Source organism: Amblyraja radiata, chromosome 5 (assembly GCF_010909765.2).
Source record: "Amblyraja radiata isolate CabotCenter1 chromosome 5, sAmbRad1.1.pri, whole genome shotgun sequence".
NCBI lineage: Eukaryota > Metazoa > Chordata > Chondrichthyes > Rajiformes > Rajidae > Amblyraja > Amblyraja radiata.
In genome coordinates, this window is record NC_045960.1 from 95,403,547 (window position 1) to 95,424,620 (window position 21,074).

Genomic DNA, 21,074 nt, shown 5'->3' on the forward strand with positions numbered 1-21,074 from the left:
CTGCTGGCTTCCTCCACGTCGCTCGATCCCAGCAGAGCATTTCCAGCTTTGTTCACCGTCTCCACCGTGGATTTGTGAGCCAGAACATCATTCTGCAGGATCTAGAAATACAAAACACGCTTTAGAAAGATGGTGGACACAAAATGCTGGCGTAACTCAGTGGGACAGGCAGCATCTCTGGAGAGGAGGAATGGGTGACGTTTCCGGTTGAGACCCTTCTTCAGACTGGTTAGGGATAAGGGAAACGAGAGATATAGACAATGATGTAGAGAGATAAAGAACAATGAATGAAAGATACGCAAAAATGTAACGATGATAAAGGGAAGAGGCCATTGTTAGCTGTTTGTTGTGTGAAAGCGAGAAGCTAGTGTGACTTTGGGGGGGGGGGGGGGGGGGGGGGGGGGGGGGGAGAATTTTAGAGCCACGGCAACAGCTCCAGCGCTGGACAGCTGTACAGACAAAGTAATTGTCACAGTGAAAGAGCAAAATCAGACAACACTATCCCGGTTGCTGTCAGGTAACATCTGTTAGGTTTATCTGTGGACAATCAGGCCCCTAGAGACTTGGCTCAGGTTAACATCCAACCTGTCACCAGTGGATGCTAAGGCACACGCCAAGTGTTCATTTGACAGGATCTTGCCACATCCAAGCAAAGGAAAGTTCAACTCTGACGAAAATAGGTGAGGAAAATATAGGAACAGAGAAAATAGGTGCAGGAGTAGGCCATTTAGTCCTTCGAGCCAGCACCACCGTTCAATATGATCATGGCTGATCATCCAAAGTCAGTACATCCGTTCCTGCTTTCTCCCCAGCCCTAAGAGCTATATCTAACTCCGTTAGCCCAAAGAGCTATAATCTAACTCTCTCTTGAATACATCTCTTGAGTAAAGAGAACAACAAGCCATCAGTCTGAGCACAATCAATAATCGCATTAGGGAATGTTCGTGACCCAGGTGGTAGTGAGGACAATTGGATCATAAGGCTCAAGTCTCCAGAGTGGTTGACAAGAATATTAACTATTCCAGAGGGTCTTGTTTCACTACAGCGCAGGGATTGCTCGGAGCTGCGGTCCATATTCAGCTTTTATTTGTGTAATGGAGCCTGAAATAGGTACCGTGAAGATAGACACAAAAAGCTGATGTAACTCAGCAGGACAGGCAGCATCTCTGGAGAGAAGGAATGGGTGACGTTTCAGGTCGGGACCCTTCTTCAGACTGAGAGTCAGAGGAGAGGGAAGCGCAATATGGAAGGGTACAAAGAACGGTTCACAGCCGACGATGATCAAGGAAATGTACAACGGTTCATTGTTGGATGAAGTGCTTCCAAAGGGCTGCACGATTACTGTGAATGCACAACACCGAACATGTCTACTGAAACTCTGCAAACCTGTACGTCTTTGGAGTGCGGGAGGAAACCGGTGTAACTGGCTTGGTAAATGTAAAAATTGTCCCTCGTGGGTGTAGGTTAGTGTTAATGTACGGGGATCGCTGGTCGGCGCGGACCCGGTGGGCCAAAAGGGTCTGTTTCCGCACTGTATCTCTAAACTAAACTAAACCAGTATAGACTCAAAGGGCTGAATCAGCAGATTACATAAACTGCGGGAAGGTAAAGTCCACGTCAGCCTTATAGCCGGAGGAAATTGATAACTGAAGGTGACATAACGTACATGATGTTTGGCAATTGCAATTTCAATTGCTTTAGGATCTCCACCAACAGTTTTCTGCTCATTTAGTAGCTCCTCGGTGTGGGTCAGCCATGTCATCAGTTCATCTAGAGCATGTTGGAACTGTCCCAAAGCTAACAGCGCATCTTCCAATTTGTGCTGCAAATACAAAGGAATAAGTACATAAATGGCAGAACCCTCCCGTAAAATCAAAACAAATATTCAATTCTTTCCTCCTTCAAATTGAAGTCTCCCATCAATGAATTTCATCACCCATTTTGCTCAGATACTCACACACCCAGCTGCAGTGTTGGAAATCTCTGTGGCTTACCATTAATGTACAATATTAAAGGCAATAGATCAGATTTTAGCCAAAGGCCTTAGGCTAGATTGGCATATGCAAATTCCAAAACCAGTGGAGTTCATTACCTGTCTGTTGACAATTTTCCCATCCAGATTTTCCCAGAAATGCTTCAGCTCGTGTAGAGGCTCCTGTACCACCCGACTGTCACTTTCTTCATTTACTTTCTTCAGCAACAATTCTCCCTGATGGTTCAGCCGCTCCATTTCTATCTGCTGCTGATATGCTTCAGTCTTGAAGTGCTGTTGAAAGTCAGTGTGTCAAAGACAGAATCAGGATCAAGCACACAACACTCCTTTCAGATTCAAAGTGTTTAGTCTGTGCTTTCACAAACTAAAAGTGACATTAATCTTCAATTCTGATGATCGGATTAGCTGCAGATTATATACCTTAAGCTCGGCAATTTGTTGTTTCACTGTCTCCAGATCTGTACCAACTGGGTGCATTGTATTCAATTTACTTTCTGCAAAGTCCATCCAGTCAAACATGGCCTGAATTTAAAAGAGGAAAATAGCGCACAATTTGTTAATCCGTTAATATAATTTGTCATACAGCATATCCAATACAACCAAAGTCTCTGAAAAAGAACGCAAAACTTGTGCCAAGAATTTCATCATTAGTATTTGGTTGACATGAAGGATTGCGTGGTCCAGCCATTTAAAAAGGCCCAATATTCTCTACACAAGTTACAGGTACCAGTGTGGAAATTAAATGGTTTGTAGTGGTTCAGAGTTTGTGGCAGAAACAGGAAAGGGAGGGGACACTAATAAAACTGAATTATTGTTGTTTCCCCAGATACTAAACACCTGATCTTCTGTTCCAAAGAAGGTACAGAATATTAGTCAGGAGTTTAATGTATGCTCAAATTATACTATGGCGTCTGTTTTGTGTCTCTGCTCAAGTCTAATGTCATCCATTATGTTCAGAGGTCATAGTTCTCGACCTTTTCATGGTCTCCTCGTTGTAAACATGTCAAAATCTATTCACCCAGGGATTAACAAAGAACTGCACAACAATTGTATTTATATGTGTTCAAAAGGGAACTGCAGATGCTGGAATATCGAAGGTACACAAAATTGCTGGGGAAACTCAGCGGGTGCAGCAGCATCTATGGAGCGAAGAAGGGTTTCGGCCCGAAACGTCGCCTATTTCCTTCGCTCCATAGATGCTGCTGCACCCGCTGAGTTTCCCCAGCAATTTTGTGTACCAATTGTATTTATATACCTCAACCGAGTGTCAGATCAACACTTCAATGATTTTCAGGGTTATGATCATCTAAACTTCTTTCAGCCATAGATGTAGCCATCCAAGTGATTTCTATTCCACCTACTCCCCCCCCCTTAATCTATTATCATTTTCACATTAAAAATGTAATTTCCTGTTTCAGGCAAAGTAATCCAACTCGGAAGGTGCAACATGTAAACAATGATATTATACACTGAATACCTCTGACGTTGCAGCATTGACTTCCTCATCAGATGTTCCAGAGGCACTTTATGCAAAGATCCTTTGGAACATTGGAGACTCAAAATTCACCATCCCCATTTGCTTAAGACAAGCAAAATTACAGGAAGTATGTGATTTTCCGACCGGCGTCAGGAAGGAGATGATCTCAATCCCACTGGATTACCTTTAATGTGCGGTTTGTTTTATAAGCAGAATGGAAATCATTTATGAAGTGAAAAGGCATTAGATACCAGTGATTCAATGTTGCGTTATATATCACATATGCAACTGCACAGTGAAATTCTTTTGCATATGGTATACATGCCAATGCTGCCATTTTTGGCACCATTATTCAAAGTGCATAAAATAATTAAAAACTAGGAAACAATACCTGCAGTGCATCCTGGAACTGAACTGCCTCCAGCATGGCTTCATCCAGCTGATCAATATGATCTTTCCATGCCTTATTCAGATTACCCCAGGTACCATTCAGCTACAGGCAGAAAACAAGAAACATGTAGATGGTGCAAACGAGTCTTCATTTAAAAACCAAAGTAAATCAGTTCATAAATTTGCATACAATTATTCTTCCACAATTAGGATGCAAATTATACATTAAACATTAGCTACGCTGGTCATAAAATTGATGGAGTCATCTGTCCCCATTTTCTACACCATTCCCGCATCACCCCTTATAGAAACATAGAAAATAGGTGCAGGAGTAGGCCATTCGGCCCTTCGAGCCTGCACCGCCATTCAATATGATCATGGCTGATCATCCAACTCAGTATCCTGTACCTGCCTTCTCTCCATACCCCCTGATCCCTTTAGCCACAAGGGCCACATCTAACTCCCTCTTAAATATAGAGAATGAACTGGCCTCAACTACCTTCTGTGGCAGAGAATTCCACAGATTCACCACTCTCTGTGTAAAAAATGTTTTTCTCATCTCGGTCCTAAAAGATTTCCCCTTATCCTTAAACTGTGACCCCTTGTTCTGGACTTCCCCAACATCGGGAACAATCTTCCTGCATCTAGCCTGTCCAACCCCTTAAGAATTTTGTACGTTTCTATAAGATCCCCCCTCAATCTTCTAAATTATAGCGAGTACAAGCCGAGTCTATCCAGTCTTTCTTCATATGAAAGTCCTGACATCCCAGGAATCAGTCTGGTGAACCTTCTCTGTACTCCCTCTATGGCAAGAATGTCCTTCCTCAGATTAGGAGACCAAAACTATACGCAACTGTATCTTAATTAATCCACTGGCTGAATACTGTTCACACATTGTGATGTTGGAGCAGCAGTGGTCAACGGATGACAATCAAAAGAAGGAACCCTGGCTTGAGCAATCAAGATCAATTTTACAGTCCTGACACTGGTCAAAGACCACCACTCACAATTTATTGATCCATTTTACACAATGGCGCAGTTATTCACTGAACAAGCGGTCAAATGAATCATGCCGGGATTTTTTAGAATCAGAATCACACTTTATTTGCCAAGTATGTTTCGCAACATACGAGGAATTTCATTGGCCAGGTCAGTCATACAATTAAAAGCAACAGATCACTCAAAAACATATTTAACATGAACATCCACTACAGTGACTCCTGCACATTCCTCACTGTGATGGAAGGTGAAATAAAGTTCAAGTCCCTTCCCTTAGTTCTTCCTCAGTCGTGGGCCTCGAGCCCCCATTGACACCAACAATATACCAAGCTCTTTAACATAACATTGTAGGCCGCACAACTCATCAGGGCCATGCCGGCTCTCCAGATGAGCAACCCCCATCACTCCCATCCCCCCTCTCATTATCTCCCTGTAACCCTGCAACTCCCCTTTGACACTTCTGCCACTCACTTCCACTGAAGGGGAATTTACTGTGGCCAGCTGACCCAGCTGCATGACTTTGGAATGTGGGAAGAAGCCAGGGTACCCATGGTTATTTATGTAGTGAAGGGAGAACCTGGAAATCCACATTCACAACACCGAAGGCCAAGATTGACCTCAGGTCACTGGAGCTGTGGGGCTGTAGCAATGACTCCCGCACCATTCTACAATTGTAAATTTGTTGCCTCATGTAACAGTACACCACATGAACAGGCCCTTCGGCCCACAATGTCTATGCCAACCACAGTGCCAAGTTAAACATCTCCTGTGCCAGCACGTGACCCATCTCCCTCCATTTCCTGCCTGTTCAGGAGCCTGGCTAAATGCCCCTTATACATTGACACTGTATCTTTCCACCGCTCTCCCTCAAATTGGGGAGCATTTTTTAGAAAGGTCATGGTATTAAGTTGCACTTCAGAGGATTTTTCCTTTAACCCAACACCTCAGTGTAAACTTATATAAGAATGAAATTAATGTGCTGGAAAAGTTTCAGAGAAGGCTGGCAAGACTAACACCTGGAATGGTCAGGTTGCCTCATGAAGAAGCGTTGGACAATCTAGAGTTTCTGTGCATGAGCACACACTCAAAATCTACTTCAACAATCAATAAGGAGACTGAGAATCAGCCTTCATCATTACCCGGCACTGTGAGCTGTGCATGGTTTAATACTCTTCATTAGACTAAGCGTGTTATAAATATATTTTTGAATAATCGACAAGTTTTTTCTAGCTTAAGCCTACATTATCTAAAACACAGGGGACACACCTCATCCACATTTTTCTTCACCACTGGCTTATCAGGTTCTCCACAGGCTGAGGTCAGCTCAGCTCCAAGGTTCTGTACAATCTCCAGCTCTTCCTGAAGTCCATCGATTTCTTCTTTGATTGCCTAGAAAGCAAAACGAAATCAGCCACATCTATTAAAATGACTGCAGACAAAAACCAAATCTTAGAAAATGAGATACATCTTATGTGGTTAGCAGTGGTCCCTCGAACAATAATTACCTTTCCCAAAATACTCAATTCCATTCACGTCACAGCTGAATTACTTTCCCCAAACCTCACTGCAGGCTAGATCAAGATTCCAGAGACACCAGTCACCTTCTGGAACTGTGCCAAGTCACCATTAATCACTTCTTAGCTTGGCCAACATGAGCAGATGGAGTCATTGACCGCTGAGAAGATCACTTCACAGTTTGAATTTCTTTACTACTCCTACACCACCCAACCTCCGAATCTCTCCCCCACACTCACAGGAATGGCTTGCGTAGCTCGGGTCAGTCACTTGGCAGTGAAACATCTGTGGAAAACCTGGACAGTCGCAGAGCCAGGAATTTTGAGGCCAATGAGCACATCAGCACCAACGCGTCAGTCAGATCTATAGGCTCAGCATGGAGCAAACTGTGAGAATTTCTATTTGTTCTCCATTTCCAGTTGATTCTTATTAGGAAGGAATCCCGATGAGAGGTGCAAACTGATTGAAGGTTTATTTACTCAGTTTAATATGCTGGCATGAGATGTCTTTACATGGTAATGGCTTTTCAGCATTCATCTAACATTACAGCTTGGTGTATCTCATATTTTTCACCATGTGGGAGGAGATCTCTCTGCCCATCGAGTCTATGTCAGCTCTCAGACCAATCCCCATAAGTCCCATTATACACAACCCTGCCCTTGGCTCCCTGCAACCTATTCTCTCCCACTTGGTCATCTATTCCACTCTGATTCTCGTACCACCAACCCTCATCAGCAGCGATGCACCACAGACAATCAAACCACTAAATGGAAGATAAACACAAATGCTGGAGTAACTCAACGGGTCAGGCAGCATCCCCGGAGAAAAGGAATAGGTGACCTGTCGGGTCAAGACCCTTCTTCAGACAAGTAGTGTTTGAGAATTTGTAGGAAGGAACTGCAGATGCTGGTTTAAACCAAACATAGACACAAAAAGCTGGAGTAACTCAGTGGGCCAGACAGCATCTAAGAACGGTCTCAACCCGAAACGTCACCTATTCCTTTTCTCCAGAGATGCTGTCTGACCCGCTGAGTTACTCCAGCTTTTTGTGTCTATCTTTGGTAGTATTTGAGATGTGGGCGGAAACCAGGGCACCCGAGGGATGCGTAGGCAGGGAGACCATGCAAACTCCACACAAACAGCAGAATGTGGTTGGGATCAAAATCACGGGAGCGGTCTCAATCAAGGACCCAGGTCGCATGCTTTTAGCCAATACTTCTGCTGCACGATGCTGAAAAAGTGGTAAGCTACTGAAAACTAAGGGTTGTAATGGAGATTGGACAGAGTCAAGCAGGGACCGTCTCGTGGGTAACGCTGGGAACAAGCACATTCTGCTTCCTTCAACGGCAGGAAGCCAGATGAGAAATCTGTGCTGCGGTCACATAAAATTGGCAGTGGGTCTGTTCAACATCTGCAGGGGAGGCAGCTGTGATAAAAAGAGCAGGGGATCCCATCTTTGTCAGCAAATAAATTGTGGTGTGTGGTGTAATGGAGCACTAGTCGGATGCTGGTCACAGGAACATCTTAAGCAGCCACAGCTTCTCCAGTTTTCAGCTGCCCTCCCCCGATCCGGGGGAAAATGTTGACACTGCTACACAAGGCACCATTACCCCAGAAATAGCGACCCTCGAAGCCATTCGTCTTCCTATCCACCCGGCTCTCATTAACCAGGGATCAGCACTCTCCATTTTAGACGCAAACCACACAAATCCATTCCTGACGTGATGGTCGAACCATTCCCTATAATTCACACTCCTTTGGGTCATCTCTCTGATATGAATGAGGCAATGTATATGAAACAGAAGCACGCAGCATGGGATGGCTGCTTTACTTGCCTCTGGGGAGATCTAATGGCTGGATAAAGATAAATGAACACCAGTGTCTGTAGCTGACTCAATTCCCAGCACGCTCTTTAACAAGGTTATTTTTGACATTACTAATCAGTAAACCATCTCCTCCCCATCCTAACAGCCACAAATAAAAAAGGCAGGCATTACAAAAAAGCTTCATACCAACAACTGATTACATTTAATCCAACCTAGTATAGCTTTGCCATAATTGCACATGTTTAGGAGTACCCAGATTTTGGGAAACAGCTTCTGCATGCTCAATACTGATCAGGTAGGATGACACAACGTCATTTAAAGTGGAATCCTTAAGGTTAAGGATCTGATATTGAATTGATCTGCATCAGAAATACAGGACATAAACATAATGACTATTTGAACTAAAGGTGCTCACTCCAAAATTAAAATTAGGAAAGAAATATCTTCCATTATTTAAACTCAAATTACGTATGAATTAAAATTAAAAACTGCTAGAAATCCAAGGTTAGGACTAATAGTTTAGTTTAATTTAGGTCACGGGAAGAAGGTACAAACTCCTTTCAGACAGCACCCGTAGTCAGGATCGAACCCGGGTCTCTGGCGCTGTAAGTCAGCAACTCTACTGCTGCACCACCGTTCCACCCATGTAATGATAGATTCAGTCAAATAATTGGTCTGATCACAACATTGCATGCTTATCCTTCCATAACCCTCTGTCAATGGGTCCTTAGCCTCTCTCCGCTGTAGAACTGCTTTTTGTCCAGTGGCTGAATATTTGATTGGGATTTTTCTTACTGTGCGATTCTAAAACAACTTGGCTGTGGACTTACCGTACTTTTATGCAATCCAAACTGGCAACTAAAACAATAGGAATCCAGCCATCTCCATTGTTCACACATGGAGAGGTATAAATCAAGGATTGTAATGGCACAATACACACGTTTTGTGCTGTCAGTACTACCTTGGTATATAGAAACATAGAAATTAGGTGCAGGAGTAGGCCATTCAGCCCTTCGAACCTGCACCGCCATTCAATATGATCATGGCTGATCATCCAACTCAGTATCCCGTACCTGCCTTCTCTCCATACCCCCTGATCCCTTTAGCCACAAGGGCCACATCTAACTCCCTCTTAAATATAGCCAATGAACTGGCCTCAACTACCTTCTGTGGCAGATAATTCCAGAGATTCACCACTCTCTATGTGAATGAAATATGGAAACATGACTTAAGGGGCTGTCCCACTGCGGTGACCTAATTGGCGAGTTTAGAAGAGTTTGCCCTCGACTCATACTCGCAGCATGGTCGACACGAGGTCCTAGGAGGTCTTTATAACTCTCCTTCATGCTCGAGAATAGTCCCCGCGTACTCGAGGCCTCAGCTAGGTCGCGGCGTATTTTTCAACATACTGAAAAATGCCCGCGAATAAAAAAAGGTCGCCATGGAAAAAAAATCAATTTTTTTTTTTTACTTGTAGGTTTAGTCGAAGTAGGTCGGCATGTTATTCATAGGTAATCGAGGGTAGTCGAAGGTAATCGAAGGTAGTCATAGATAGTCTTCAACATAGTCGAAGGGAGGTCGAAGGAATCGAAGGAGGTCGTCTTCACTCTCCACTATTCGGTGTCTAATATTCCCAAAGCTAGTCTTCTACATAGTCGAAGGAGGTCTTCACATGACACTTTTTCAAACTTTCCTAAACTTTTCTAAACTCGCCAATTAGGTCGCCGCAGTCCCTTTACATGATTTCCTCTGTGTGTTATTTGGATAGACATTTACAGGACATGGTCACACATGCATAATATAAAGGGCAAGAATTTCTTCCCAGTGACGCTTGATGTACAATACAGATTTCCTCACCACCAGTGCTTCCTGCTGTTCTTTGACCACGGATGGATCTATACCAGGTTCCTCCAATTCTTGGATCAAGTCTTGAGTATCCTTAATGGTGGCAATCAGGGCGGAATGATCACACCAGAATTTCTCTGCCAGGTCCATCACGTCGAGCAGCTTCGCCTCCCGTTCCTCTGCCCGGGTTCTGATGTCCGCCCAGTAGAAAACCATCTTGTCCAACTGCTCTTGAACAGCTTAAAAACACAACCACCTTATCAGAAACTAGTCAATCCCACCATGTTAAACTAACGTAATTAGACCAGCAATCCAGATGCACGGCGTAACAATCCACGTTTAAATTCACTGCAGAAAATTGGGGATTTGAATACAGTTTAAAACCAATTTGGAACTGATGAACTTTCAAACGTAAACTTGACAATTAGGTTGTGGGACTGTCATGTCGCTTATCCACCAACTAACTTTTTACCAGAATGCTGTCTGGATCAGACAGTTTCAGCTGCAGGGAGTGGTTGGATAGACTTGGATTGCTTTCTCTGGAACATCTGGGGTTGAGGTGAGACTTGATAGAAGTATGTAAAACTATGAGAGGCATAGATAGGGTAGACAGTCAGAACATTCTTCGCTGGGTTGGAAATGTCCGACACCAGAGGACATGGCTTTGAGGAGAGAGGGGGGAAATTTTAATGTATTTGCAGGGTGTTTTTTTTACACAGATAGTAGTGTGGGCCTGGAATATGTTGCCAGGGGTGGTGGTAGACAATAGACAATAGGTGCAGGAGTAGGCCATTCGGCCCTTTGAGCCAGCACCGCCATTCAATGTGATCATGGCTGATCAACCCCATTCAGTACCCCATTCCTGCCTTCTCCCCATATACCCTGACATCTGCTATTTTTAAGTGCCTTATCTAGCTCTCTCTTGAAAGCATCCAGAGAACCTGCCTCCACTGCCCTCTGAGTGGCAGATACGATAGTGGTGTTTAGGCTTCTAGATAAGCATATGGAAGTGCAGGGAATAGAGGGATATGGATCATGTCCAGGCAGATGAGATCAGCTCAACTTGGCATCAAGTTCGGCACAAACATTGTGGGTCGAAGGGCCCGTTCCTGAGCTGTACCGTTCTACGTTCTAAACTACTCAAGAATGCCCAGACTAGATTTCACCAAAACTAGACTCCAGTCCCATCACAGCCTCAGTCCAACTAAGAATGTGCCAAGGAGCCGAACTCCAATGGTGAGGAGAGAGTGACTGCCCTCGACAACAAGGCTGCTGTTGACCAGATGACGATACGATAGAACTTTATTTATCCCAGGAGGGAAATTGATCTGCCAACAGCCATAGAAACACAAATAATGAAACATGAAATTAACGGGACGAGTGAAAAAGATTGGGGATGTGCAAAGATTGGGGAGGTGGGGAGTCAGTCTCAATCTACCCGCACGACAAAAGGGGGAGGAGTTGTACAGTAATGCCCCTGTCCCACTTAGGAAACCTCTGGAGACTTCGGGCCCCACCCAAGGTTTCCGTGCGGTTCCCGGAGGTTTTTGTCAGTCTCCCTACCTGCTTCCACTACCTGCAACCTCCGGCAACCACCTGCAACCTCCGGGAACCGCACGGAAACCTTGGGTGGTGCGCAAAGTCTCCAGAGGTTTCCGTTCAGGTTTCCTAAGTGGGACAGGGGCATTATGGTACAGGTACAATGGTGGCATCAAGCAGGAATGTCACGGCCTGATGCAGGAACTACTATGGACTTTGTTTCAGGGTTGCACTACATACTCCGGCTTAGACTATGACAGTCTGGTTACCTCGTATATAATTGATAATTTATTGTATTAGTGTTTATTTATTTGTTGTGTTGTTGTATTAATGTGCGTGCAAAGATGCAGCAGGTAAGAGTTTCACTGTTCCGGTCCTGGTGCAGATAACAATTCAACACTCCTGACTCTTGCCTAGAACCTGTAAGATCACCTTTACCAGAAGGCTGTAGTTCTTTGAGAAGAGAGCTCACCTCCACCTTCATAAGGGCAATTAAAGGCGGGTAATAAATGTTGGCCTTGCCAGCTGACACCACAAATTGACAAAGACAAACGGACCTTATCAATTAGTTCTCAACCACCATTTGTGATGAATCGAATGTGGACAGAAGTCAAAAAGTGCCCAGCAAGGGGCTTTGCTTCCACACAGAATTACCTTTCGCACAGAAGTCTTTGTCGGTTCCTTCGGAGCGTCCGATTAAATCGCCACCTCGTTGTTTGAGGGTGTTGAATGCTGGCTGCAACTTCTCCAGTTCCATGGTTACATTTTTGTTTTCACTGATCTGCTCTCGGATCTTCTCCACCTCGGCCGAGATGGAAGGCGGTTGCCAGAGTCGGACGGCGATGCGTTCCAGAGCCTCGAGCATCGGGCTGATCTTATCGTGAAACTGTAACACAGTCGGAACGCTGGGTCAATGGGCAGTGCAGAATAGATCCCCATGGACTCTGCTTTCATCTGGTGCTACCATTGGGCAGGAGGTACAGAAACAACAAGTCCCACACCATCATGTTCAGGAACATCTATTCTCTTGTGACCACCAGAATCTTGAACCAACCTACACGAGCCTAATCTTACCCTGATGATGGAGCACTACACATTACTATGGTCTTTTTTTCCTAATTATGTTTTTGAAGTCTTTTTTTTTTACAATGTAATGCATAATTTAGTTTTGTGTGTTTGTCAGAGTTTATATGGTACTGGACCAAGTGCAGACCCGTTGGGTCTGCTCCCCCAACGCAGCCGTTCCCTAACCGTAGCCCCCACGGAAGACGTGGTCCTCCAACTCAAGCCGTTCAGGACTCAGCAGTGCGCCTGTTTTTAAATGGCGTCTTTGAGGCGCGAGGTGGGTGCCAGCAACCGTTATGGTCGCTGGCCAGCAGGTGGCGACAAAATGAGTGAGTGGGGGGTGGGGGGTGGGGGGGTGGGGGGGGGCGGGAGAAGGATTTTATTAAAAATGTGTACATAAACACGACGAAATTTAATGAGGAGTGGATACTTGGAATGAAAAGTGAAATCTCTATCGAAAAGGAAAAAATCTGGGCGTTTCTGGGTCTGGTGTTGGCGTTGCAACGAATCAAAGGCACGAATCAAAGGCTGGCAACCACAAGTCAGGCAGAAACACACACAGCCAGCCAACCACAGAGTTTTAATATTATATAGATAGATAGATCCTCATGGACTTTACTTCCCCCCCCCCTCCGACTCCTTGACTCACGTCACCACATTTCCTATAACGTGTGATGGTGCAGCAGGTGTTGTCACACCAATCCAGGGATCAAGGTCCGATCCCGACCTAAGCTGCTGACCTTCATCCCCCCACCACACCCCACACTTCATTCCCTCCCCAACCCCCTCTCTGCCCAGTGCTTCACTTAGACTCATGTCTACTTCTCCACTCCCTCTCCATTTCTTCCTCTAGCTTCACAAATCATAACTCTTCAATCCTTCCATCTCACACCAAGGCTGATACATGGTACAGTAGACACAAAATGCTGGAGTAACTCAGCGGCTTGGTTTCTTGGTCCTCCAAAATATTCCAAATGGAATTTAAACTGGAGGTGGTGAAGGGAGGGATTAAGCCAGAAAGGGTTATTGGGAAGAAAGAGCTACTTTAAATTTAGTTGCATCTGGTTGGGTAACTATAGTTGGGTGGAGATTATAACCATATAACCATATAACAATTACAGCACGGAAACAGGCCATCTCGACCCCTCTAGTCCGTGCCGAACACATAATCTCCCCTAGTCCCATATACCTGCGCTCAGACCATAACCCTCCATTCCTTTCCCATCCATATAACTATCCAATTCATTTTTAAATGATAAAAACGAACCTGCCTCCACCACCTTCACTGGAAGCTCATTCCACACAGCTACCACTCTCTGAGTAAAGAAGTTCCCCCTCATGTTACCCCTAAACTTCAGTCCCTTAATTCTCAAGTCATGTCCCCTTGTTTGAATCTTCCCTACTCTCAGTGGGAAAAGGTTTTCCACTTCAACTCTGTCTATCCCTCTCATCATTTTAAAAACCTCTATCAAGTCCCCCCTTAACCTTCTGCGCTCCAAAGAATAAAGCCCTAACTTGTTCAACCTTTCTCTGTAACTTAGTTGCTGAAACCCAGGCAACATTCTAGTAAATCTCCTCTGTACTCTCTCTATTTTGTTGACATCCTTCCTATAATTAGGCGACCAAAATTGTACACCATACTCCAGAATTGGCCTCACCAATGCCTTGTACAATTTTAACATTACATCCCAACTTCTATACTCAATGTACTTATTCCATGCTTTAATTGTGCGGGGGAAGAACAAATTGCTGTATACATCTGTCTTTGTAGCTGAGCAGGCAGAATCTCTGGAGAAAAGGAATAGGTGACATTTCGGGTCGACACCCTTCTTCAGACCGATACATTATTCTTGCCGTTATTTTGCCCACCTGACACAGATGCAGATCTCTTGCACGCTGGTATAACTACAGACGGGACATTTGTGTATTGATTATAGGCTAAGTGTGACCAGACATGTTGAATCCCCTGACACCACACAGAGAAACGCCTGCACCCAACACACTCTTCCCCAACCCCTCGCCTCACCTCCATCATCTGAGTGATACTGCACAGCACAATTTTGGGACAGTTATTGTTTTCATGTTAAAAAAAAAAAAAAAAGGGGATCAGTTGAGATGGGAAATAAAAATAAAAATAAAATTTCAATTTTAAAGGGAGAAAAAAAAATGTATTAAGTCCTCAGGAATGGGATGAGATAACAACATGGATTCAACCATTATGCAGGATGCCAGATGCAAGGTGAAACAAGGTAATCTGGTGTAGGCTCGAAGGGCCGAATGGCCTACTCCTGCACCTATTTTCTATGTTTCTATGTCATTATACAAGTTCAACAATTTTAAACTTTTCTTTTGAATCATACAGCACGGAAACAGCCCCCTCGTCCCAACTCTTCCATGCCATCCAAGATGGTTCCCTCTGCCTGTGCTTGGCCCATATTCCTCTCAACCTTTCCAATCCCTGTATCTGTCCAAATGTCTTTTAAACATTGTAATTGTACCTACCTTAGCCATCTCCCCTGGCAGCTCGTCCCATATACCCAACCACCTCTCTGCGAAAAGGTTCCCCCCGAGTTCCTTTTAACTTGAGCATAACCGGGATACCCCTTAAAGAATAGAAGGCTGTTGTGGTCTGACGGATAGCAGAGCAGTAATCCATTGTTGGGGAGCTCATACCTGAGTGGATTGGGAAATGGCTTCATCCAGCGATAGGGCCCTTAGCTTAACATCTTCCTTGACCTTGCTGTAAAGGGCATCCGCTGCAATGTACTTCTGTTGAATGGCCAGTCCTTCCAGAGGGCTTAGGTCCAGTAGCTGAGGTCCAGTCTTGTTCATCTTATCGATGTGGGGCTTGTGTTCAGAGATGAGCTCGCGCAGTTGCTGCAACAGAATTAAAACCAACACTTTCCCGTTAAGGTAGACAAAAATGTTGGAGAAACTCAGTGGGCGATGCAGCATCTATGGAGCGAAGGAAATAGGCAACGTTTTGGGTCGAAACCCTTCTTCAGACTGATGTGAGGGTGGGAAGGAAGAAAGGAAGAGGTGAAGCCAGTGGGCTGAGGGGAGCTGAGAAGGGGAGGAGAAAGTAAGGACTACCTGAAATTAGAGAAGTTAATGTTCATACCGCTGGGGTGCAGACTGCCCAAGCGAAATATGAGGTGCTGCTCCTCCTATGCGAATCTAATCCAACCTCGACAATGGAACACTACGCACTACTAGGGTCTTATTTTCTTAATTATGTTTTTGAACAGTCTTTTTTCTTTTACAATATAATGTATAATTTGGTTTAAGAAGGAACTGCAGATGCTGGAAAATCGAAGGTAGACAAAAATGCTGGAGAAACTCAGCGGGTGAGGCAGCATCTATGGAGCGAAGGAAATAGGCAACGTTTCGACTCGAAACGTTGCCTATTCTGAAGAAGGGTTTCGACCCGAAACGTTGCCTATTTCCTTCGCTCCACAGATGCCGCCTCACCCGCTGAGTTTCTCCAGCATTTTTGTCTATAATTTGGTTTTGTGTGTTTGTCAGTCTACGTGCTTATGATGCTGCTGCGTACAAGACTTTCCACTGTACTTGTGCACATAAGAAAATTTACTTGAACTTAAAAAGTATAATTTCCAATCTCTGAAACCAAAAGCAAGCATTTCATTAAATGGGAATGCAGGAGTGTAGGCTATATGACCCACAGTAAGTATCATGTAATTATTTAATTACAACAGTTATAAATGCTAACTTCTCCCAATGTATGGCACATCAATGTAGACGTGTTAAAACTAGAGTACAATGCACTGATGTGAGAGCAAAATGGTGGAAAGCTAGCTCAGAACAAGGTCTGGAACATTGTTCTTTCAATCTGTGCTTTGAAACATTTTGTTGGCCAAACAGAACTTTAAATGAACTTGCCAACCCTGAACTAACTGGCTTAAAACGTATTCTAGGTATACAAAACATTTGTATCCTGGCATGCATCCAGGTCCCAGAGGAGAAAGGAAATTCAAACAAACAAGCTTTGAAGATGACATCATGGGTGAAGGCTTGACCAAAGGGCCTAAAACACAAAATCCTTTCACTTCCTGCAAAACGTGCACTGAAGCAGAGGTTTAGCATTAAGGTGAAGGAGGGGGAAAGCATTGGCCGAGATTTTGCCTGGCAATTGTCAGAATTCAGACATTACTCCCTATATCAGGCAGCATCTTCATATTTCTACAGGTATAAAAGGCAAAATCGGAAAGTTGCTGTGAGTGGCGGTGGGATGTTTACCGACCCCAGACTCCTGAAGCTCAGGAGCTCACCGAAGAAGTATCAAGAGGCAAGAGTGTTTTTTATGTCATGTGTTTCAAAGCAGAACAATGAAATTCTTACTTGAAGGTTTGAACAGGAGGGAAAGGTCCAAGTCCTTAAGGATAAGTTTTTTAATATAACTCTTCGGCAATGTCTCGGAGTAAAATAACTTCTTAATTTTGCACGTTTATTTCCAAAAATACACTGACTTTTTCTTTTAAAAAGCTGTTTCGGAAAAATTGGCATTTCTTTTTAAGCTTCGGAAACAAGGGAAATTAGAAGGAATTTACCCGTTCCTGAATTTGCCTGAGAACCAGTCAGTGTTTTAAGCACAGAATTGCTTTGAGTTTCCTGAACAGGTCGCAGTCATCAACTGGTAAGGTTTCTTCACCATCCTGTGCATTGGGTTTATTTAGACTTTTCCGCACATGCTTCCAGTGCAATCATGATCACTAGCAGAGCCTCACCATTAGCAATACCCCATACCACCGCCACCCCACCCCCAACTTACTTTGTAAATTAGCAACAACTGAGCACAGAACCGGTCCTTTATATTTGGAAGAAAACAGAAATTGTTCATATGGATAGTCAATTTAGCTCTTCCACAATGCATTGTATACACTAACATTGGACCAATTTACCAATTTACCAATTTACGTGCTGGACCAATTTACCCTTTCAAAAAGTCAATGAATGGAGACCATGTTCTAGCAAATAATTCTTGTTTGTCAATTTCAACAAGTCTAGTTCTTTCCAAATGTAAGGTCTCCGACATTTCCATAATCCACATTTTAATTGTGGGGGTTATAGGACCTTTCCAAAAGGTTAATATTAATTTTTTCCCAGTTATTATACGATAATCAAGAAAGTTTCTTTAGTTTGTTGTAAGTCTTGGGCTTTGTTCTGATATTCCTAATACTATTAGTTTTGAGTCGGGATCCAATTGGGTGTTGACAACTTCAGAAATTATTCTAAAAATATCCGTCCAAAAACATTAACTTTAATTTTTTAGGGAAAAATTTGTAACTGAAACCAACAGAGCATTAATAGAGAGACAAGAGGAAAACAATTAACTAGCTGTCTATATCTCTTCTGGTGCACAATCTGAAGCTGCATGTTGTTCAGATGGGTTGATTCTTCCTCAGATAAACTTTCTAGATAAATAAGCCAGGAACAAACAATTCTGCAACATTTTCAGAAAGAAAGTTTAAGGTGCGTGTAACGTGGAGAAAAAAAATCATCGATGATACTAGCAAACTATCTCAGAACCTTCAGTGTGAAGGTGAAATGACAGTGGCTTCCATTACCTGATATACTCCAACCTAGGGCAGCAGCTGAAAGTGTACATGGGAACAGCTGCTCCAAAAACACATGTATTTACAAATGCTAATGTGGGTTGACAGGGAGACGTTAGTGAGATTACAAAGACAAATTGTTTTGATAAATCATTCGTCCAGAGTAGAATATGAACTGACCTACAAATCGTGCGTTCCAGGAACATGCACATTTTCCAGTCTATGCTAATCATCATCAATTAGGAACATTAATGTCAGACCATGTGCCAGTTGCACTTTGACCTAACGAACATGTTCAATGTATTTATTTAGGAACAAAAAGGACAGAAATTGTCTCCACGCTGTATCTCTAAACTCTATACAGCCTCTCCATATAATGCAAACCCTCCAGACTTGGTAACATCCCGAGAATCATTTCTGTATCCTTTCCAGCGGAATGATATCCTTTCTATACACACAGTCGTCCAAATGTGGTCCAGCCATCATGTACAGCTGTAACATAGCATCCCAACTTGTGTACTCAATGCCCTGACTGATGAAGACAAGAGTGCCAAACACCTTCTTCTCCACCCAGTCTACCTGCGTTGACTCTTCCAAAGCTACCCAGACTAGCCAACCATGTCGGAGCTTCTCTAAGTCTGCAGTCAACATTAAATGATGTCCTTCTACTTGTACACCACTGTGCTGCCACCTATGATGTGATCTGCCATCTGGTGGGACAAGATGTAGCCACAGACTGTGATGGAGGAGCCTTCCATAATCATTGTCATGGTACACTCGATATCATTCTATTGCTTGACTAGTCTGTCAGAAGAAACCAAGCAGATGTTCCTTCACTCTTTGTCTTTTTCTATGTTCTATAATCCTTCCGTATTTATCTTTATCTATGTGCTATGCTCTTTCCGTATTTATATTTTTTCCACTTAATCCCCAGGCCGGGAGACCCCAGTCAAATGAATGTGGATTCTGCCCTGTGCCAGGTCTAACAGGTGGACAACACCCACTTCCTAATGCAATACAATAGGGCTCCGCTGCTGGACACCACATGACCAGATGCACCAGCCCCCTTCGTCCTGCTCTTCGAGAGGACTCTGTAAGACCAAGACCCGCTAACCCAAGGAGGCTCATTTCCTTTTGGAACTGCAGGCCACAGCTGGCTCAGTCAGAATAATGGGACGCATGACCTGAAGAAAGACGCTGATCAAAGACGATGAATGATAGAACGGCACAAGGGTTTACTGATGAAAAGCTCTGCCAACAAGTCTCTGAGGATTGGGCTAATAGAATTTTTTTTAATGCATATTTCTGCTTGCGATTTCACAAGCTGAAGACCATTTCGCTTGGGAATATACCATTCAGAATGGGCAGATCTACCCAGTCACTTACCCGAAGTTCTTCCTGCTGTTGCTTCAAAAGCTCAAACTCAATGGCAGGGGTGGGCAACTGGGAAATCAACACCCGGGTCTCTTCAAGCCATGGCCAGAGCTCCTCGTAGGTCTCGCAAAATTGGTTGACTAGAGACTGAGCCCGTTCCAGCTGTAGGTACCGCTCTGCGTTCATCTGGCTGATCACCTCGTACTGCGTCTGCAGCGTGCCCAGCTTCCTCTAAAAACAATCCAAAGCCCTTATGTCAAAGGAAGTAGTAAACAGTCACCTTAAAGAAATCATCTTTTCCTCATTCACAATTTCATCACTCAAACATGGGTCTGTAATCACTGCAGATGAAGGTGGCTCACACATGCTCCAACATAAGGCAAATAACATGGAATTGCCTCCTTCATCAATGTACCTTCAGGGTTACTTTCTCCTCTTCAGTGCTAGAAGTCATTATTTCATCTCCATTCATGACAAGTTCATCAATTGTGTCTTTGTGTCGCAAAATATCCATTGAAAATGCCTTCAAACACAGAGAAGAATATATCAGCACCGTTAATTTCTATTTTAATTACAGGAACAAATAAAACTGCTGGAAGTACCACTTTAGGTAGACACAAAATGATGGAGTAACTCAGCGGGGCAGGCAGCAACTCTGGAGAGAAAGAATGGGTGACATTTTGGGTCGAGACCCTTCTTCAGAATCATCACTTTAACAGCTTTGCACAACAATGAAATGGTAGTATTAAATATATTAAGTCCAAATCTCTCTGCAGTTCTGGCAAGGACCAATGCAATGACCTGGCACTCTCCTATAAATTACACAGAGGTTACAGCGAGTGAATCTTGCTCAGATTGCACAGACCACTGACTCCAGGCCAAGTCTCTTCCATCAGAACTTCATTAGTTTTTCCCTCACTATCCCGCACCTGCAAATGGTTAAGTGGTTCAAGGCCTTAAAATAGACCTCACCTGAAGCCACAATGGACTTTCCATATAACCATATAACAATTACAGCATGGAAACAGGCCAACTCGGCCCTTCTAGTCCGTGCCGAACACGTATTCTCCCCTAGTCCCATCTACCTGCACTCAGACCATAACCCTCCATTCCATCATTGAACGAGCAAGATCTTCTTTGCCCCTAAATGCCCCAATCTGATCAATATTTTGTGACGAGCAATACTCTCAGCTGCTTGGTTGCAATGGTGTACATGAAATTGAAAAGACATCCAAAGTATTCATGCTCTTGTCAAGCGTTTACAGCTCAGAGAAGAGCTGGGCAGAGGAAAGGGCATTACGTATGAAGGCAAGGGTGCTTTAAGCAGGGTCTTACATATCGTGTAATGGAGCTGCTCTACCAAGCTATGTAAGTAACTGGATGTTCAATTCAAAACAACAACACACTTCAGAAGAATTGCAGAGTGTACCTCTTTTATAAATGCTCATAATGAACCTGAGATTATATTGTAATAACAT

At 43.8% G+C, this 21,074-nt stretch overlaps 1 protein-coding gene across 1 annotated transcript in view; it reads right to left on the reverse strand.

Annotated features, from left to right (window-relative positions):
- LOC116973618 (dystonin-like) overlaps positions 1–21,074 on the reverse strand; it is a 523,324-nt gene that overhangs the window by 48,527 nt on the left and 453,723 nt on the right. The window contains 11 exon segments of the mRNA XM_033021855.1: positions 1–101; positions 1,667–1,822; positions 2,093–2,266; positions 2,414–2,515; positions 3,862–3,963; positions 6,126–6,248; positions 10,058–10,284; positions 12,239–12,470; positions 15,323–15,526; positions 19,609–19,827; positions 20,012–20,119. The exon segment at positions 1–101 is cut by the window's left edge and continues 97 nt beyond it. Coding sequence (XP_032877746.1) covers positions 1–101; positions 1,667–1,822; positions 2,093–2,266; positions 2,414–2,515; positions 3,862–3,963; positions 6,126–6,248; positions 10,058–10,284; positions 12,239–12,470; positions 15,323–15,526; positions 19,609–19,827; positions 20,012–20,119 — 1,748 coding nt within the window.